Raw genomic sequence first — 15,715 nt, 5'->3', positions numbered from 1 at the left:
TCAAGCAAGAAGGCAGAGTAGGATAGCCACTGGCACATCCTGCCCCCATCATTTGTTTATTTGAACAGACCCTACAGATATAGGATTCTCCACGTCAACACAAAACCTGCATTTGCAGGGGCCCCAACTGCAAGCGAATAGCTTATATGTTTGTATGGCCCATTCATGTGAACACATCTTACCATGCAGAGGATGGAGCAGGGCCTGCTGCCCAGATCCCATTCTGCCCCTCCTACGTATGGTCATTCGACACGGCTAGCCATGTGAACAGAATTTAAGAACATAAAAAGAATTCCTGCCACATTTTTGTTTTCAAACATCCTCCATTACCATCTTGACTAAAACATCAGTCTGCTCACAGATACTTGTGCTTGCTCAGAAAGAGATATACTATATTTTTCTGTGTATAACACCCCCCCCATGTATAAGACGACCCCTATTTTGGGGCACTCCAAATTACAAAAATGGGGAGAGGTTGTTGAGCTTTGGGGGGGCGGGGGGTTGTCCAGAGTTGTGCCAATCAGTGCAGAGACAACCAATAGACACCAGCCATTGATGCATCCACTGCTCCAGCGCAACTGACAATCTCCTGCTCACGGCAGGAACAAGTCCTCCGTCACCCCTACACACTATCCATGTATAAGACAACCCACATTTCTTAAGATGATCTTTTAATTAAAATAACTTAGTCTTAGACACAGAAAAGTACAGTATATATCCCCATGTTCACCCTTGAATACCCAATATGATGAAGTGTTTGTCAGCATCCAGAGGGGGTCGAGAGGCCGGCTGGCTAGCCCCCAGCTGGATCATGCCCTTCCAGCCGACATGCTGGATGATCCCCCGATCTCTGGTGCAACGTTAACCAGCGAGCCAGACTTTAAAAGTCTGAGTACACTATATTAGCAGAGTGTGCTGCACGAACAGGAAGCAGTGTGAGGAGGCTTGTGAAAGCATAATAACAAGCAGATTTATTAAGCATAAATCAGGACAAAGAAAACATGTCGTCTCTCCTTCGTCTCCTCAGAGAGAGTCTCAAAAGCAAAAGCTATACACAATGGACATTCCCAGCAATCTGTGCTGGTATGTAAACAGACACGTGACATGCAATAGTTCCATGCCTGCACTAAAGATGGAATAGAATTTCCCAACAGTGTTCTGTGCAATCCAAAAGCTTACGAAAAACATGGTAAACCTTGCTTGGTCCTAAGAAAGTTATTATCTCACTCATTCTCTGAATTCTGAAAGTCTATCATCTAATTAATAGTACCAGAGGATTTTTTTAAAACAACAACAACAACAACAACAACAACAACAACAACAACAACAACAACAACAACAACAACAGAAGAGCTGGTGGGAAAGATACCCAAACTGGGCCCTGAATGACTTTCACCCGTTTCAGTAAATGGTAGAAAACCTTTCAAAGAATACCAGGGCATTCTGAGGTCCAAAGGACATACGCTGTATGCGCAGGGGGAAAGGAAAGAGAGATAAAACTGGAAGTAAACACACCTATATGCGTTTGCGCCATTACATCAGCTAGCCTATGTGCAGCACCGCTGCCGCCACTTTGCGTTGAAGATGAAGATGTTGTAGATGTGGTAGAGCCATGGATGGCTTGGCTGATCCAGTGTTCCATATTTATACTCCCTTGGCTTGACGTTGGAGTTCCCTGCGAATCGCCCTGTACAGAGCCTTCGTCTTCTGAACCAGATGAGGTATCTAAGATTGCAAAAAGGTGACAAAAGCTTTAATGGGAAGACAATGAACACAGAGACAAAGTGGCACAGTTCGAGGCACAGTGGTTCCACCCCCCCCAAAAAAAAACATGTGAGCAATTTGAAAGCAGTAATATAGACAGTTGAATTGAACATAGAGTTTCATATGCAACACGTTTCACTATGTGTTTTGTTAGAAGAACACGAAAACTGGAGAATTGACAGAGGAAGATCTGTCAAAATAAGGCTATGTTTACCCTATTAGTCACCTGAAGCACAAGTGTTTCTCTACCCAAGAAGTACACTTTACCTTCAAAAGTAGTCATTTGGGGCGGGGGGGACAAGGCTGGTCGAAGTAGAATTGGAGAGGGGTAACAGCAGCAAGAAAGGCAATGTTTGGGAGGGAACTGCACCCTTTCAACTAAAAAGTTATCATTTCAGCCCAGTTTATATGCAAAAGTGCTCTGATGCTCAGGCGCTGAAGGCTTGGCAGAATGAAGATCCAGACCTATGCCCACAGACCTGGCTGCAGTTAAATCCCAATGAATTCAGTGAGATTCATGTTCATTCAACTTCTTGGCTACAAGGACATTTTAGACTTATGCCAAAAATACAAACCGTTGTTGTCCTGTGGGCCCTGTGCACCACAACAGAAGAAGCCCTTCTTTGATATGATTTCCCATGGAAGTGGGATCCAAAGCAGTGCTCCACCTGTGCATCTTAATAGGTGGGGCTGCTCAGACATGCACAAAAAGCCAGGCTGATTTGGGCTCCAGTTATCGATATACTGTCCAAAACCAGTCTGAAGTCCATATCGTTTTTGACCTGGCAATCTATTGCAAATCGATTTGCATTGTAGTGCTGGGTAATATATCGTCCAAAACCAAGTCCTTATCATGGTATCGGTTTCATAATTTTTGACCTGGCAATACATTGCGAATCATGTTGTGTGTGCACTTGCCATGCAAAAATCACAGTGTGGGGAAACCGCGAAGCCACCCAGTGCCTCTGCACAGCTGGCGATATATTGCGATGTTGAAAACCTGGTATTGCCCAGCCCTAGCTGCAATCCCTTATAAGCATACTTGGAAGTTAGTCCCGTTCATCACAAAACTACTTATTTACAAATAAACATGACCCTATCACACTGTTTCCGAGTGGGGCCGGAACTACTGCCAATCTGAGGCTGTCCTGCAACCATTCTTCCCACTTTTAAAATGCATCCAATTGTGATACAATCATAACAAATTAATGCTAACTTGCGATTAGCAAACTGCTAAAAAAAAAAAAAGCTTTGAAATTTCACATTAATGGATGTTGTGTTAGTTTCTTACCTGGAGGTGTGTAGGCGTCCATCGATGTTTGCACCACCAATGAACGTCGCTTGGATGGCATAGGCACTGCCATCTTCCTTTCTTTATGTTTTGCAAGAGCTGCCTGGACTGCTTCTGTATGAACATCTGGAATGAAAACCTAAATATCAGTTTTGGAATGCCAGCAGGAGAGGTCACGAACACAGGCAACTTTTACCGTGTAAATTCCTTAGTCAGAGACATACTTATGCACACTTCAGAACACTGCTTCACGTGTATTTGTTATTCAGCTGTTTGTTTGTTTGTTTTTTAAAAAATATGTACACATTTTTAAACTGTTTTTACATTTGTAATTGTTTATATATGCTTTACTGCATTATATATTGCTTCAAGATGCCTCACATCTTCATAAAGGAAATAACAATAATAATCAGGAGGAAGTACCCAATTTTGCAGGGGTTCTCAGAGAAATAAAGCAGGAAGGCATGTATTGGACGACTAGTGCTAAAAGGTGTTACAATAATACTAAACACACTCGCTGTGAAACAAGTTCCGGTGCTAAGAATGGTTTATTGTATGGAAAAAGCTGAGAGCTACAGTACAAAGGATGTGTTTTACACGATGATTATAACCTTTTCAGTTTGATGTCTCTCTAGTTGGCTGCTAGCTTCATTTGGTGCTGTTGTTCTTAATTAGTTTTTGCTATTATTTGGACTGGGGTTTTTAAAAACTGTTTTACTGTTTTTAGTGTACTGTAAACTATTCTAAAGTCACTTTTTGTAATCTAAGGCAGTATACAAATCTAAGAAAGAAAGACAGTGTGATCAGCAAATGCAGGAGCATAGTCATTCTCAACACATTTGCCTACAAAGCATCATTATATAGAAGGGATGAGGAAACTCTGGGGCTACAAATGCTTTTGGACTCCATTTCCCATGAGCCTCAGCTAGCATGGTGAATGGTCAGGGATGATGGGAGTTGTAGTCTAGCAACATCTGGAGAGCTGCAGGTAAGCCACCTCTACTATATAGGACAGGATTACTAAATTCGATTACTGTCTCAACAAATATTCAAACTCTACTCTAGTTTGAGGCAAAGCTCAAAGAAGTGATGTTCCTTTATGAGGGCTTCTAGTAAATTCACAAGTTAGTTTTCCCCACTATAAGCTTGTCTTGCATTCTGAATTTCTGCCTGCCATGCAGCTGTTAAAGCACAGCTGCACTGCCAGGGAGAAAAGCAGGGGATGTTAGCACTTCAACCCCAATCTGCATAGTTTAAGGTAGTCTGCCATCCAACTTGGAACTTACAGTATCTGGAAACAAAGCAAGACTAATCAGATGAAGCATTGCATTTCAGACTTAATGCATTTTGTACTAACAACAGAAACAGCCCAAGGATTTCAGAGAAGCCCCATCACTTGCTGATCTTAGAAATATATTTTGCCTTATTGAATTACTTTATAAAATTCATGGGATTGGATACGGATATAATTGTACTTAGCGACCCACTAAAAGTTGGTGATGACTGACTTGAGACCCACTGATTTCAATGGATCTACTCAAAGTATGACTGTATCTGAGTCTAACCTACTGGTATACATATTTTGAGAACTAAAAGGGAGATTGCTTGGAATGATGTAATACCTACTATTGTAAAGTAATTGTACATGTAAAAGAGATGATTATATAGGGAAAGATGGTATAGATCGGGGAAAAGCGCATTATTTAGAATATAACAAATAAAACCAAAATGATTGTAGAGGGGAAGTCTAGTTCGGCAGAACAGATGTATTGGATTGTTTATCTTGTATTTGTATTTGGGGATTTGTGAATAAGATGTATGTCTTATCTGTTTATGTTAAGGGGATGTAAGCGAAAATAATAAAAATTATTCAAAAAAAAAATACTGGTATACATATTTTGAGAACTAAAAGCGAGATTGCTTGGAAAGCATCTAAATGATCCGATTCTGAAGCCTGTGTTGGCTTTTATGCCATAAGTACAGAACACTTCTATAGTTATATTAGCTAATAAAGGCTCAAAATTAGATCACAGCGAGTAGAATGCATTTGTGAAATAGCCTTTAAGATTACAGTCATGTTTCAGATAGACAAGGTCTCTTTGAAGACACACTGCTTTTGCTGAGAGACAGCAAGTGGGCAGGAAAGTGAACAGAATAAGGAAAAACAGACATGGATTATGTTGTTGTTGTTTTACATCTAAACATGGATTAAGAAAAGTACTTGCATCTTGTCTGTTGTTTAAAGGATAAATTTTGAACCATCTTCACTGATGGAGGGTATGAAAGTATATTTCTAGTGTAATGCAACAATGATAAGGATACTAAGTTTACTGGGAAAACAAAACAAAACAAAAGTGTTTCCGAATAAATATAGTGAGGGTGAGCTTATAAAAAACAGGGAAAGGGGAGCTTTCTCCCACTCTGAGATTTGAAACATTGCTAACAACCTGGACTAGACAACTCTTAGAGAGAGAGAGAGAGAGAGAGAGAGAGAGAGAGAGAGAGAGAGAGAGAGAGAGAACATCTTCAAACAGAGAACTGTCGGGGGGGGGGGTTATGAACACAATTGGTTCCGGAAGTCTGTTCATAAACTGAAGCGTTCATAAACTGAAGCGAACTTTCCCATTGAAAGTAATGGAAAGTGGATTAATCTGTTCCAGACGGTCCGCGGAGTACTTAAACTGAAGCGTTCATAAACTGAAGCGAACTTTCCCATTGAAAGTAATGGAAAGTGGATTAATCCGTTCCAGATGGGTCCGCGGAGTACTCAACCTGAAGCGTACTTAACCCGAAGCATGGGTGTAATTGGTTCCGGAAGTCTGCTCATAAACTGAAGCGTTCATAAACTGAAGCAAACTTTCCCATTGAAAGTAATGGAAAGTGAATTAATCCGTTCCAGATGGGTCCGCGGCATTCGTAAACCGAAAATTCATAAACCGAGGTTCCACTGTATTAGAGTAATATAGGGCTAGCATTTATTTTCAATTCCACATAGGTAAAATCAGGGTGTTAATACTCTATCACACAGATACTGTTCTGCGGAAGAATTCAGAATTTTTTCTTTTTGTTAGCTTAGACCCATGGCCTACAACGGCCTATTGAACAGGCAGATAATAATGTATCTGCTCATTTTAGCCAATGTATGTCCTTATTAACTTTTAAAAAGGATCTCAGGGCATTCCTTTGAAGACAAACCTTTGGAGTATAAACTGTTGTTTTGTATCTGCTGCTACAGTTCAAACTGTATTTTCTCTGCTGTTCAGTTTGAACACAGTACAGCCACTTTTTTTCCATGTGCCTTTATATTTTAAAAAAACAGGGTTGCTATTGTCTTGTGGGGGTTCCTCTGCTTCTCCTGCCCGCTTCTCTCTCTTCTTAAGAAAAGCCAGAATAAAAAAATGTGATCCGCTGAATAAAACATAACCACTCTGCTCTATTCTAGCAGATATATTACCCTTCCGTTTCCTTTACTTTGATCTTTTTTTCCCTTCTTGGTTGGCTGGCTGATACACTGGATTCAATTTGTGCTTCTTGCTATTCTTAGAGAATCAATATAAACAGTGCAAAATGAAGTGACAAGATTGCGAAGGCTAATTGCTTGACTTGTGCTGAGGATGCCTGTGCAAGATTCATTACTCAACCTGTCAAGCATTTATTCTAGGTGGCCTGCTAATAAATAGTAAAAGTTAGGGATAAAGTAGATGTGGCTATTATTATTATTATTATTATTATTATTATTATTATTATTGCCAATGCTTTGCACAGTTTTATCCTCAAAACAACCTGGAGAGGTGGATCACATGAGTAATAGCGAGCACCGCAAGGCTTCATGGCTGTGCAGAGGTTTAAGCGAGATCTCCCTTGTTGACGTTTAGGGCTCTCTCTGTCCTTGAGGTCAGATTCTGTGCATTCACAGGGTGATGGTCAGATTTCAAAAAGGGAGCATGGGTGTGTGGGGAAAAACTCTTCCCTGCATCCACTAATTAGCCCCTCCACTCCTGAACTGTTCTTCCTGGCAGCCTCACTTGTTACTGGAACCAGGGGGTGGGGTGGCATTGGGAGGAAATTCCAGGTATGGGCTATAGGAATGGAGAAGGTTCAGTTCCTCCAGCTCACATGTCGTTTTTGCTCCTTAAACCAGACTCCCACTTCTTTCCATATGACTGCAGCAGATATGGGTTGAAACGCTGGGTCTCTCTCTGTAAATGTCTAGTTGTTTTTAATTCTGTCCCCAACACAAAAACATTTCCATTTTTATTTAACACTCTTGCTTGTTGGGGCAGCTTCACGCCATCATTTATTTTACCGAAATTTCACTACGTGGTTGGCTTTGGCCACAGGCACGCTGCCAAACGCATGGAGAGATTATGAAGTGAGCTTGCGGCGATCAGAACTTCCGACAACAAAGGAGGGTAGCATTCTGCAGAGAATACAGGAAATGTGTCTCCTCATGTTCTAACAAAGCAGAAGTCCAATAAAGGATGAGGTCCATGTCCCCTGCAATATTTTGATGTTTTGCAAAAAAAGGTGGTGCATAAATTCTCTTCTAAAAAGTACTATCTTTCTCTCTCTCGTATCAAATCGTATCATCTTGCAGTGCAGACACTGGATTGCAATGAAGATCTCTGCAGTGGTTAATAAGGCAGTCACGTACCCACCTGCCTGTTTGCTTCCTAGTTCATCCATCTGCACCCCTTCCCCAAACCACCTGCAGTGGCAGCAAAGCTACAGTTTCCAAATCTAACGACTCCTTTACTTCACAAAAGAAAAGATAACTGCCTCAAAAGCACAGATAATGTAATGATTTCTTGCAGGTTCTGCAACTTCCTAGATCCAGAGGAAACCGAGCTTGCTCTCTTTAAGCATGGAACGACTCTTCCTGTCTCTTATCGAATACAATAAACAAAGCTTTTCCCCTTTACAGAAAAGACTTCCATATCTTGGTAATTTCAGCAGAGTTCTAGAGACACAGAAAAAAACCTAATGCACTGTAGCCTGTAGGTGATTTATTACTTCCACATTGGCTCAAAGCACTGCATGCCTTTCTCAGTACAATCAAGTGTTACCTAGTAAATATTTAAAGTTTCCATGTTAGTAGGCCAAGATTCTTTCAACCTCCTTATGAAGCCTGCCATGTGACTGCAAGGGAACGAGCCTATTCATCATATTGCTTGGGTCTCCTATTCTTTTAGCTAAAAAGTGTAAATTCATACTGATTAATCTGGTGCAAACCAAATGGGGGAGTTCTAAAGGCATCAAGTTCAACCCTATGCATTTCACTAAATTATCTGTGATACATGTGTATCCTGTTTCTGCTTAAAGACCAGACTACAGAAAGATATCCATCTCATTTTACCTTTTCGACGTGGGAATCCTTCTCCTGACAGTACCGTTGGCTTATTTCTAGGTCTGCCAGCCCCAATTTTTAGTTGACTAACCACCTGTCTTTTAACCAATTAAATGTAGACCACTTTGCACATTACGAAAAAACCTCTATATCGATTCTTTTTTCCCTGAGATATTGAGGATGTGTATGCTAATTTACAATTTATTCGCTGTCTGAATGAAAGGCTGCCTGCAATATTTCTTCCTCTTTACCTTACTACAGAAACACACCAGAATCCAGAATTAAAATAGTCCGGGGGGGGGGGGGAGAGAAGCAAGTGTTTCCTTAACCCACATCAATCATGAGTGGTAACTGAAACTAGTCCCCATCAACTACATTGCTAGTGTACGATCTAGGGTTGCCAGACTCAAAGAGAAACCAGCAGACCCTATGTTTAATTTCCAAGCAAAGGGTCTGCTGGTTTCTCTTTAAGGTTTGCAGACTCAAAAGAGAGCAAGGCAATTAAAGGCACAGAAGTCCTGTCCTCTATTGAGTCTGGCAACCCTAGTACGATCTGATGTGACATTAATGGAGAAGAGGGGGTAAAAGGTGAATGATGGGGCAGGAAGGATGCTGTAAGATGGTCTGTCTTACCCCTTCCCTCAACCCACCCCAGAGAGAGCAGTTGTACAGTTAGGGCTAAACAGTGTAGTCCCTTCTTCCACATTGCTCACAGACCAGCTCAGGGAGGCAAGGACTTGGCCTGCAGACCCCACCTGCTGGGGCCTAGGAAGCATGAATATATGGCTTGGTAGGGAGCCCAAGGTCTGCATTCCATTGCAGATGGCTTTTGGGGGGCCACCCACTTCCTCTCTCATACACACAGACATATACATTTACAGACCTAAACACATTTTGTCACATTCATTCATTCATTCATTCATTCATTCCCTGCCGCACCCTCCCCACAGCAATTAGGACTGAAAAGTTCTCAACGCTAATTGCTCGAGGGGCAAGATGTCCATGGAAATTGCAGCATGCAGGAAGGAGAGGGTTAACGCCTTCCCTCCCTCGCTACCAAGATTATTAGCCAAAAGTGGAAGGCTTTTCCCCTGCTTAATTGCCCCACAGGCCCTGGTGGTGTGGCATGGATCAGATGGGAAGGGTCTCATGTTGTCATGGCAATACCTATCATTACTGTACTCTCAGCAGAGCTGGAATCTGCACCCTGCCCTCCTCACACAGGTAGCAGGGTTGCACCCTTAGCGGATTGCTCTTTTGATTAAATCTTGCAGCCCTACTTTTCTCCCCCTGCGTTATGTGTGCTTTATTTCTGCTCTGCATATTCAGCTTTCAAAGAAGGCAGATATTGTTTGGCTGTCCCCCAGTTTGACAGCCGGCAAGAGCCTGATTTTTTTTTCCATGGAGAAGCCTAACATTCAATTCTGTTCCCAAATACATTATCTGGAGAGAGAAACATCACACTGGCAGAGGATCATGCAACCACCTCCATATATCCAGCAGGGTTTTATAGCTATTTTAATATCCTATATTACTTATAGAGCACTCATTCCCCCAAGTGCTAAATCCTTATGTAACAAGAACAGTACAGTCCACAAAGAGATTTTTTTGGAGGGTGATCAGAGCTTGGGGGAACCCCAAGGTTTGCAAAAATGCAGAAGATGTTAAAGAGAAGGGGGAAGAGTAAAAACAGCCTAATTGAAGACTGAGCATGCTCAGTGGCCAGAGAGTTGAGGGATGGGTGTAATGGAGTAAAAAGGCATGGCTAGCTGGCATCCTCAACTGTAACATTTTCTTGCAGTGTGTGTGTGTGTGTGTGTGTGTGTGTGTGTGTGTATCTATCTACATCTACATCTAAATCTACTTTTATCTCACCAAAGACTAGCTTGGCATCCCATGCTAACCATCTGGATTCTGGCTACTGACTTCAATTAAACTTACAAGACAGAATGTCCAAACAACCTATAAATGGTGATAGCTTCACCTTTGCAGGTGACCATAATACTAATATTTATTATTCATTAATGATGAATTTAGGCAAATTCATCTTTCAAATATAAGTAAGAAACTAATACATATTTGATTGTTATAGGTTAAGTTAAACTATTCTAGGGTCTGACTTGGCCTGCTGTCATTGCTTGCTAGAGAAATCGCGGATGCACTTAGTGAGAATTGCTGGGAATGCTCAGATTTTAGGTATTATGACTATATAATTAATTTTGGTGCCAAGTGTCTATTAGCAACAGGATAATGACACGTGCTAATTGGTAGTGACAGGTGATAAAGCAGTTAATGTGCTATGATCAAAGCGGCTGAATTATAGGATTTGTACCCTCTTGTGTCTTCAGGGTCATTAGTCTGCTGTTATCAAGTAGTGAGGTGGCTGGCGCTGCCATGGAAATTGATATGCTGGTGCCATTAACAATCAATCCCTGTGAAAAGGGGGCCCACCCAGGGTACAGTCATTTATTTTGGATGCGGTTATTGGTTCTTCCTTTCTGGGGAGACATGCTGCTATGCCATGCATTCCTTTGCCTGGGCTGCCAACATTTTTACCAGCCCAAATATATTGGGTTTGTGACTATGGCTTGATCTGCAAACATCGATTTATCTCATTACCAAGAAAAGCTCCACCTACTGTAAAAGGCACAGGAACAGAACCAGGCTGTTACTTCTGGTTAGTTGGCAACACTATATTTTGCTTACTTTTGTGACAAAGTGTAGCAGTGCGATCCTATATGTATCTGCAAGTCACACTGAGTTCAGTGGGGCTTACTCCCCCTATACTTTATTAGTGGGTATAGGATTGCAGGGCTGCAAGCATATACCCACTCACGTGGGCATAGGCCACACTGAACCCAATGGGACCAACTTCTGAGAATACTGCAAAGGCTGCAAGTTCTGCAGTCAGTGGAGTTCTAGGTCCCTCCTTTGTCAATTGGCAAAAAACAAAGGAACCGGAGCTTGAATCTGTGAAAAGAACGTACACAAGTGCCATAGGTAAAGGGTAAAGGGACCCCTGACCATTAGGTCCAGTCGTGACCGACTCTGGGGTTGTGCGCTCATCTCGCATTATTGGCCGAGGGAGCCGGCATATAGCTTCCAGGTCAGGCATCCCCAAACTGCGGCCCTCCAGAGGTTTTGGCCTACAACTCCCATGATCCCTAGCTAACAGGACCAGTGGTCAGGGATGATGGGAATTGTAGTCGAAAACATCTGGAGGGCCAAAGTTTGGGGATGCCTGTTCCAGGTCATGTGGCCAGCATGACAAAGCCACTTCTGGTGAAACAGAGCAGCATACAGAAACGCTGTTTACCTTCCCGCTGTAGCAGTTCCTATTTATCTATTTGCATTTTGACATGCTTTCGAACTGCTAGGTTGGCAGGAGCTGGGACCAAGCAACGGGAGCTCACCCCGTCACAGGGATTCGAACCGCTGACCTTCTGATTGGCAAGCCCTAGGCTCAGTGGTTTAACCCACAGCGCCACCTAGGAAGTCACAAACTAGAAATATCCTCTTTTGAGCTAAAAGAGCGCCAAAAATCTCTTGACGTTTTCTCCCCAGCTTCAGAGTTTCAGGCTACAACTCTAAGAAGACTTGCTAGAGAGCAATGTCTATAGAAACCAGTGGGGTTTTATTTCTGAGTAAATATGATTAAGATCGTGCAAGCCAACTCTGTCTTCCTATGTACGAAGCAGCAGCTTGTGTTGCGCTTTGATAACAAACTACCAGCTTTTGCTGCAAGGAGCCACTGAGCGTGGGAAACAGCCCTTGAACTCTTGCTTGTGGGTGTCACAAGGCAGCAGCAGAGGCTCTGGGCCTGGTATTTCAGCACAGGCCACTGATGTCATCCACTCAGAGTGTTCTTGTCCATGCAGGGCATTGTTATCTACATAGCAGCTCTGCACCTACACAGAACTGAAGTAGCGAGCCTGGTGCTCTGCCACCTAATGACACTGTCACAAGATCCTCTACCCGTGCCTAACATTGCTCACTGGCAGAAAGTGGGAGTCTGCCAGCGAATTGCTGCATGTAGGAGTATCAAGCTCTACTAGTCCCCAATCTCCCGTCTCTCTGCTGTTACACATGTCGCTGTTAAATCTGTACCCTTTCAGCCAAGATGGGATGTGCTGCCCAAACATCAGAAGAAATGTTTCATCAACTTTACTCCTCCCTAAGAGAAGGAAGGGAATTCTAGCTCTGGGCAAGACTTTGCTACGTTATGCAGGGGGTGGGTTAGATTAGATCTGGACAGTGAGGAGCAGGGTAAGAGACAGATTAGTATCTACTGGTAGATTTCCGGGTGATCTTGTGGTAGATTGGCACTACCCATTGCTTAACTATAGGTAAAGGTAAGGGGCCCCTGACCATCAGGTCCAGTCGTGTCCGACTCTGGGGTTGCAGTGCTCAACTCGCTTTACTGGCCGAGGGAGCCGGCGTTTGTCCACAGACAGGTTCCGGGTCATGTGGCCAGCATGACAAAGCTGCTTCAGGCGAACCAGAGCAGCGCACAGAAACACCGTTTACCTTCCCGCCGGAGCGGTCCCTATTTATCTACTTGCACTTTGATGTGCTTTCGAACTGCTAGGTGGGCAGGAGCTGGGACCGAGCAACGGGAGCTCACCCCATTGCAGGGATTTGAACCGCCGACCTTCTGATCAGCAAGCCCTAGACTCTGTGGTTTAACCCACAGTGCCACCTGGGTCCCTTGCTTAACTATAGCAACAGTAAAACTCTTTCCTACTTAAATGAGGCAACTTAATTGAAGAAAGGCAAACCAAACCTCAGTTCAGATCTCATACTGGGTGGGTGGGTGGGGTCATCAGCTTATAATGGGTTCAGAGGACACCCTGGTCTTTAATTCTAACTGCATGTCTTTTGCACTTGGTTCTGATTGGTAGAACTTGGGTAGAACTTTGGAAAAACAAAGTAGATCCAGCAAGTTGGAATCCCACTCTGCATGGGAAGACCTCCACAGCCCCTTCCAACTCTAAAATGCTATGGTTCTACATGCTCTGTGTGCAAAAGGTTCCAGGTTAAGGCTTGGCATCACAAGAAAAAAAAAACCAATTAGATGGGAAAGAAGAATGTACTTGACGGAGACTGATAGTTCTATGCATGCAACAGCAACAACATCATGAAAAAGGCTGCTTTCTGCTTAGGTGCTATGCAATGATGTAATCTGGGAATCTTGGGATTTGGGCGGCAAATAAAATTGGAGGGATATGTATGCACCTATTTCCCCCCAGCAGTGGTTAAAATATTAAAATGGTTGGAATACCAATTTATTCAAGCAGAGAGGCTCTTTCTCAGCCTGACGCTGCTGTAGTTTTCCCACATACCTGACCGATAGCGCTCATCACGTGACCCTGAGGACCTGCGTCGGTGGTATCGAGAGGAGGAGGAAGGGGTAACGGGAGTTCGGCGTTCTTGTGGCAGTGCCTGATCCACTCCTGCATTTGTGGGAGGAAGAGGGGGGAAATTAGACTTTGTTTCATTATGTCAACTTCATTTTTATTAACAGCCTGCCTAGTGATAATGATTGTGCAAATCAGACAAAGAACAATTATGTTATTTCTTTTGATAATACTATTGATACTTGATGTTTTCAGAACTAGGGTTTAGGTACATGGATGCAGACCCTGAAATTCATCTACTCTGATCAGCTGCAGTTGTTTATTTTTATTTATAAAAAATATTTATATACCACTATCCATTTTTTAAAAAAATCATAGCAGTTTACAACAGTTATACATTGAGGCAGAATGATCATATCCCAACTCCTAACTCTGCAGGTCATATTTTATCTGGTGTATAGTATTCATAGGCAGAGATCTGACGTATGACGCGGGGAGAGGCCCCCCCCCCAAAAAAATATAAAGAGTGCATGTGCAGCCTGGTGGTGCAAAAGTTCAAGTGCAATGTAAATTGTTCCAAGTGCCAGAGTAAATTGCAGTATTGAGCCAAAACATCCAAGATGATACAATAACTCAGGAGACTGCAACTATTTGGGTATCATCCCTAAAGCAAGGCTTTTGTTTGAAACAGACGTTGGACAGAGAAGGAACCTGGCAAGATCAGAATGGGAGAACAGCCGTGGAGAAGTGCAACCCTGAAGAGAACTGAGGACTCTAACTTAGACTGGTGCAACACATGCAGATTAACTGAAAATCACAATACAATATACTGTATAAAGTCTTATGTGCCAGACAGACCAATGAGCTTGCATGCTACCAGTGGCAGCGCAAGAGTCATTGGGAAGCCACTGCCAATACTGGGCTATATGAGGGATAGTGACCTCTAGAAGTTATTGGACACCCACCAACCTCAGCCAGCATGGCAAAGGCTCATGGGTGATGGAAACTGTAGTCTAACAACATCTGGAGTGCAACCTGTTGGCTGTCCCTGAGATAGATGAACGAATAGTCTGACTTGGTATAATGCCTTTTTCTACGATTACACTGCTGGTGTGAGATTGTCTTGGGCTGCAGTAGCAGTAAATTTCCACAGGATTGGGTGGCAAGTCAAACAAATCCAGATGCCTCAAGAAAGTGAGCTATGGAACTCGCTATGCAGTCACCAGTGCATGGAGACATCATCACCAAGCTTTTCCAAAGCAAAAACTCCCCAGCTCTTTAGCTCAGCGACCCCCACCTGCTATCTCCAGATGTTACTGCCTCCCATTCGTTGATGGAAGACGGTTCTATATACAGGACTTACGAAGAGTCTTTATCCAGAATGTTTGATTTCTTGCACAGTGGCATTCGAGAGACAACATTAAGGGCATGTGTCGTAGTAAGCAGGGAAAGGAAGGGTACGAAACACGTGGGATGCACACCACCCTGGCAGCAAAGAGTTTAAAATAAATACTAGCTAATTGAAATAATCAGCTGAGCAGCTCTTTCCAAACAGCATCATGTGGCTGTGCTAGGAGCAGGCGACAGCTCTATTTTCGGTCGACAAATTAGATACTATGGCGATATGAACCACAGGGGACAAAAAAAGCAACGCCAGTTATTGAAATGTAGGTACTCCATGCCAGCCGTGGTGAAAAAAAGGGACACTTCTAATACCCTGGTTGCACACCAAAGTATACCGCTTGAGTGCTACACCCCAACCTATTGTGAATTGCTGAAAACTTATCTACTTGCTGCAATATACACACACACACACAGTGGTCCCTTGCAAGACGAATGCCCTGCAAGACAATTTTTTCGCAAGACGAATGCGTCTTGCGATCTGATGGTGACTCGCAAGACGAATTCGTTTTGCGAAAAATTCGTCTTGTGAATCGCGGTTTCCCATAGGAATGC

At 43.0% G+C, this 15,715-nt stretch overlaps 1 protein-coding gene across 5 annotated transcripts in view; it reads right to left on the bottom strand.

Moving 5' to 3' along the window:
• DIP2C (disco interacting protein 2 homolog C) overlaps positions 1–15,715 on the bottom strand; it is a 324,193-nt gene that overhangs the window by 110,746 nt on the left and 197,732 nt on the right. For all 5 annotated transcript variants that reach the window (XM_035128998.2, XM_035128997.2, XM_035129000.2 and 2 more), the window contains 3 exons: positions 13,745–13,855; positions 3,056–3,181; positions 1,516–1,725 (listed from right to left, as the gene is read on the bottom strand). In XM_035128998.2, the coding sequence (XP_034984889.1) occupies positions 1,516–1,725; positions 3,056–3,181; positions 13,745–13,855 (447 nt within the window). The remainder of the gene's footprint in view (positions 1–1,515; positions 1,726–3,055; positions 3,182–13,744; positions 13,856–15,715) is intronic.

This window comes from Zootoca vivipara, chromosome 12 (genome assembly GCF_963506605.1).
Source record: "Zootoca vivipara chromosome 12, rZooViv1.1, whole genome shotgun sequence".
NCBI lineage: Eukaryota > Metazoa > Chordata > Lepidosauria > Squamata > Lacertidae > Zootoca > Zootoca vivipara.
Note: the sequence above shows the minus strand (reverse complement) of the source record. Positions and strands in the feature narration are given on the sequence as shown.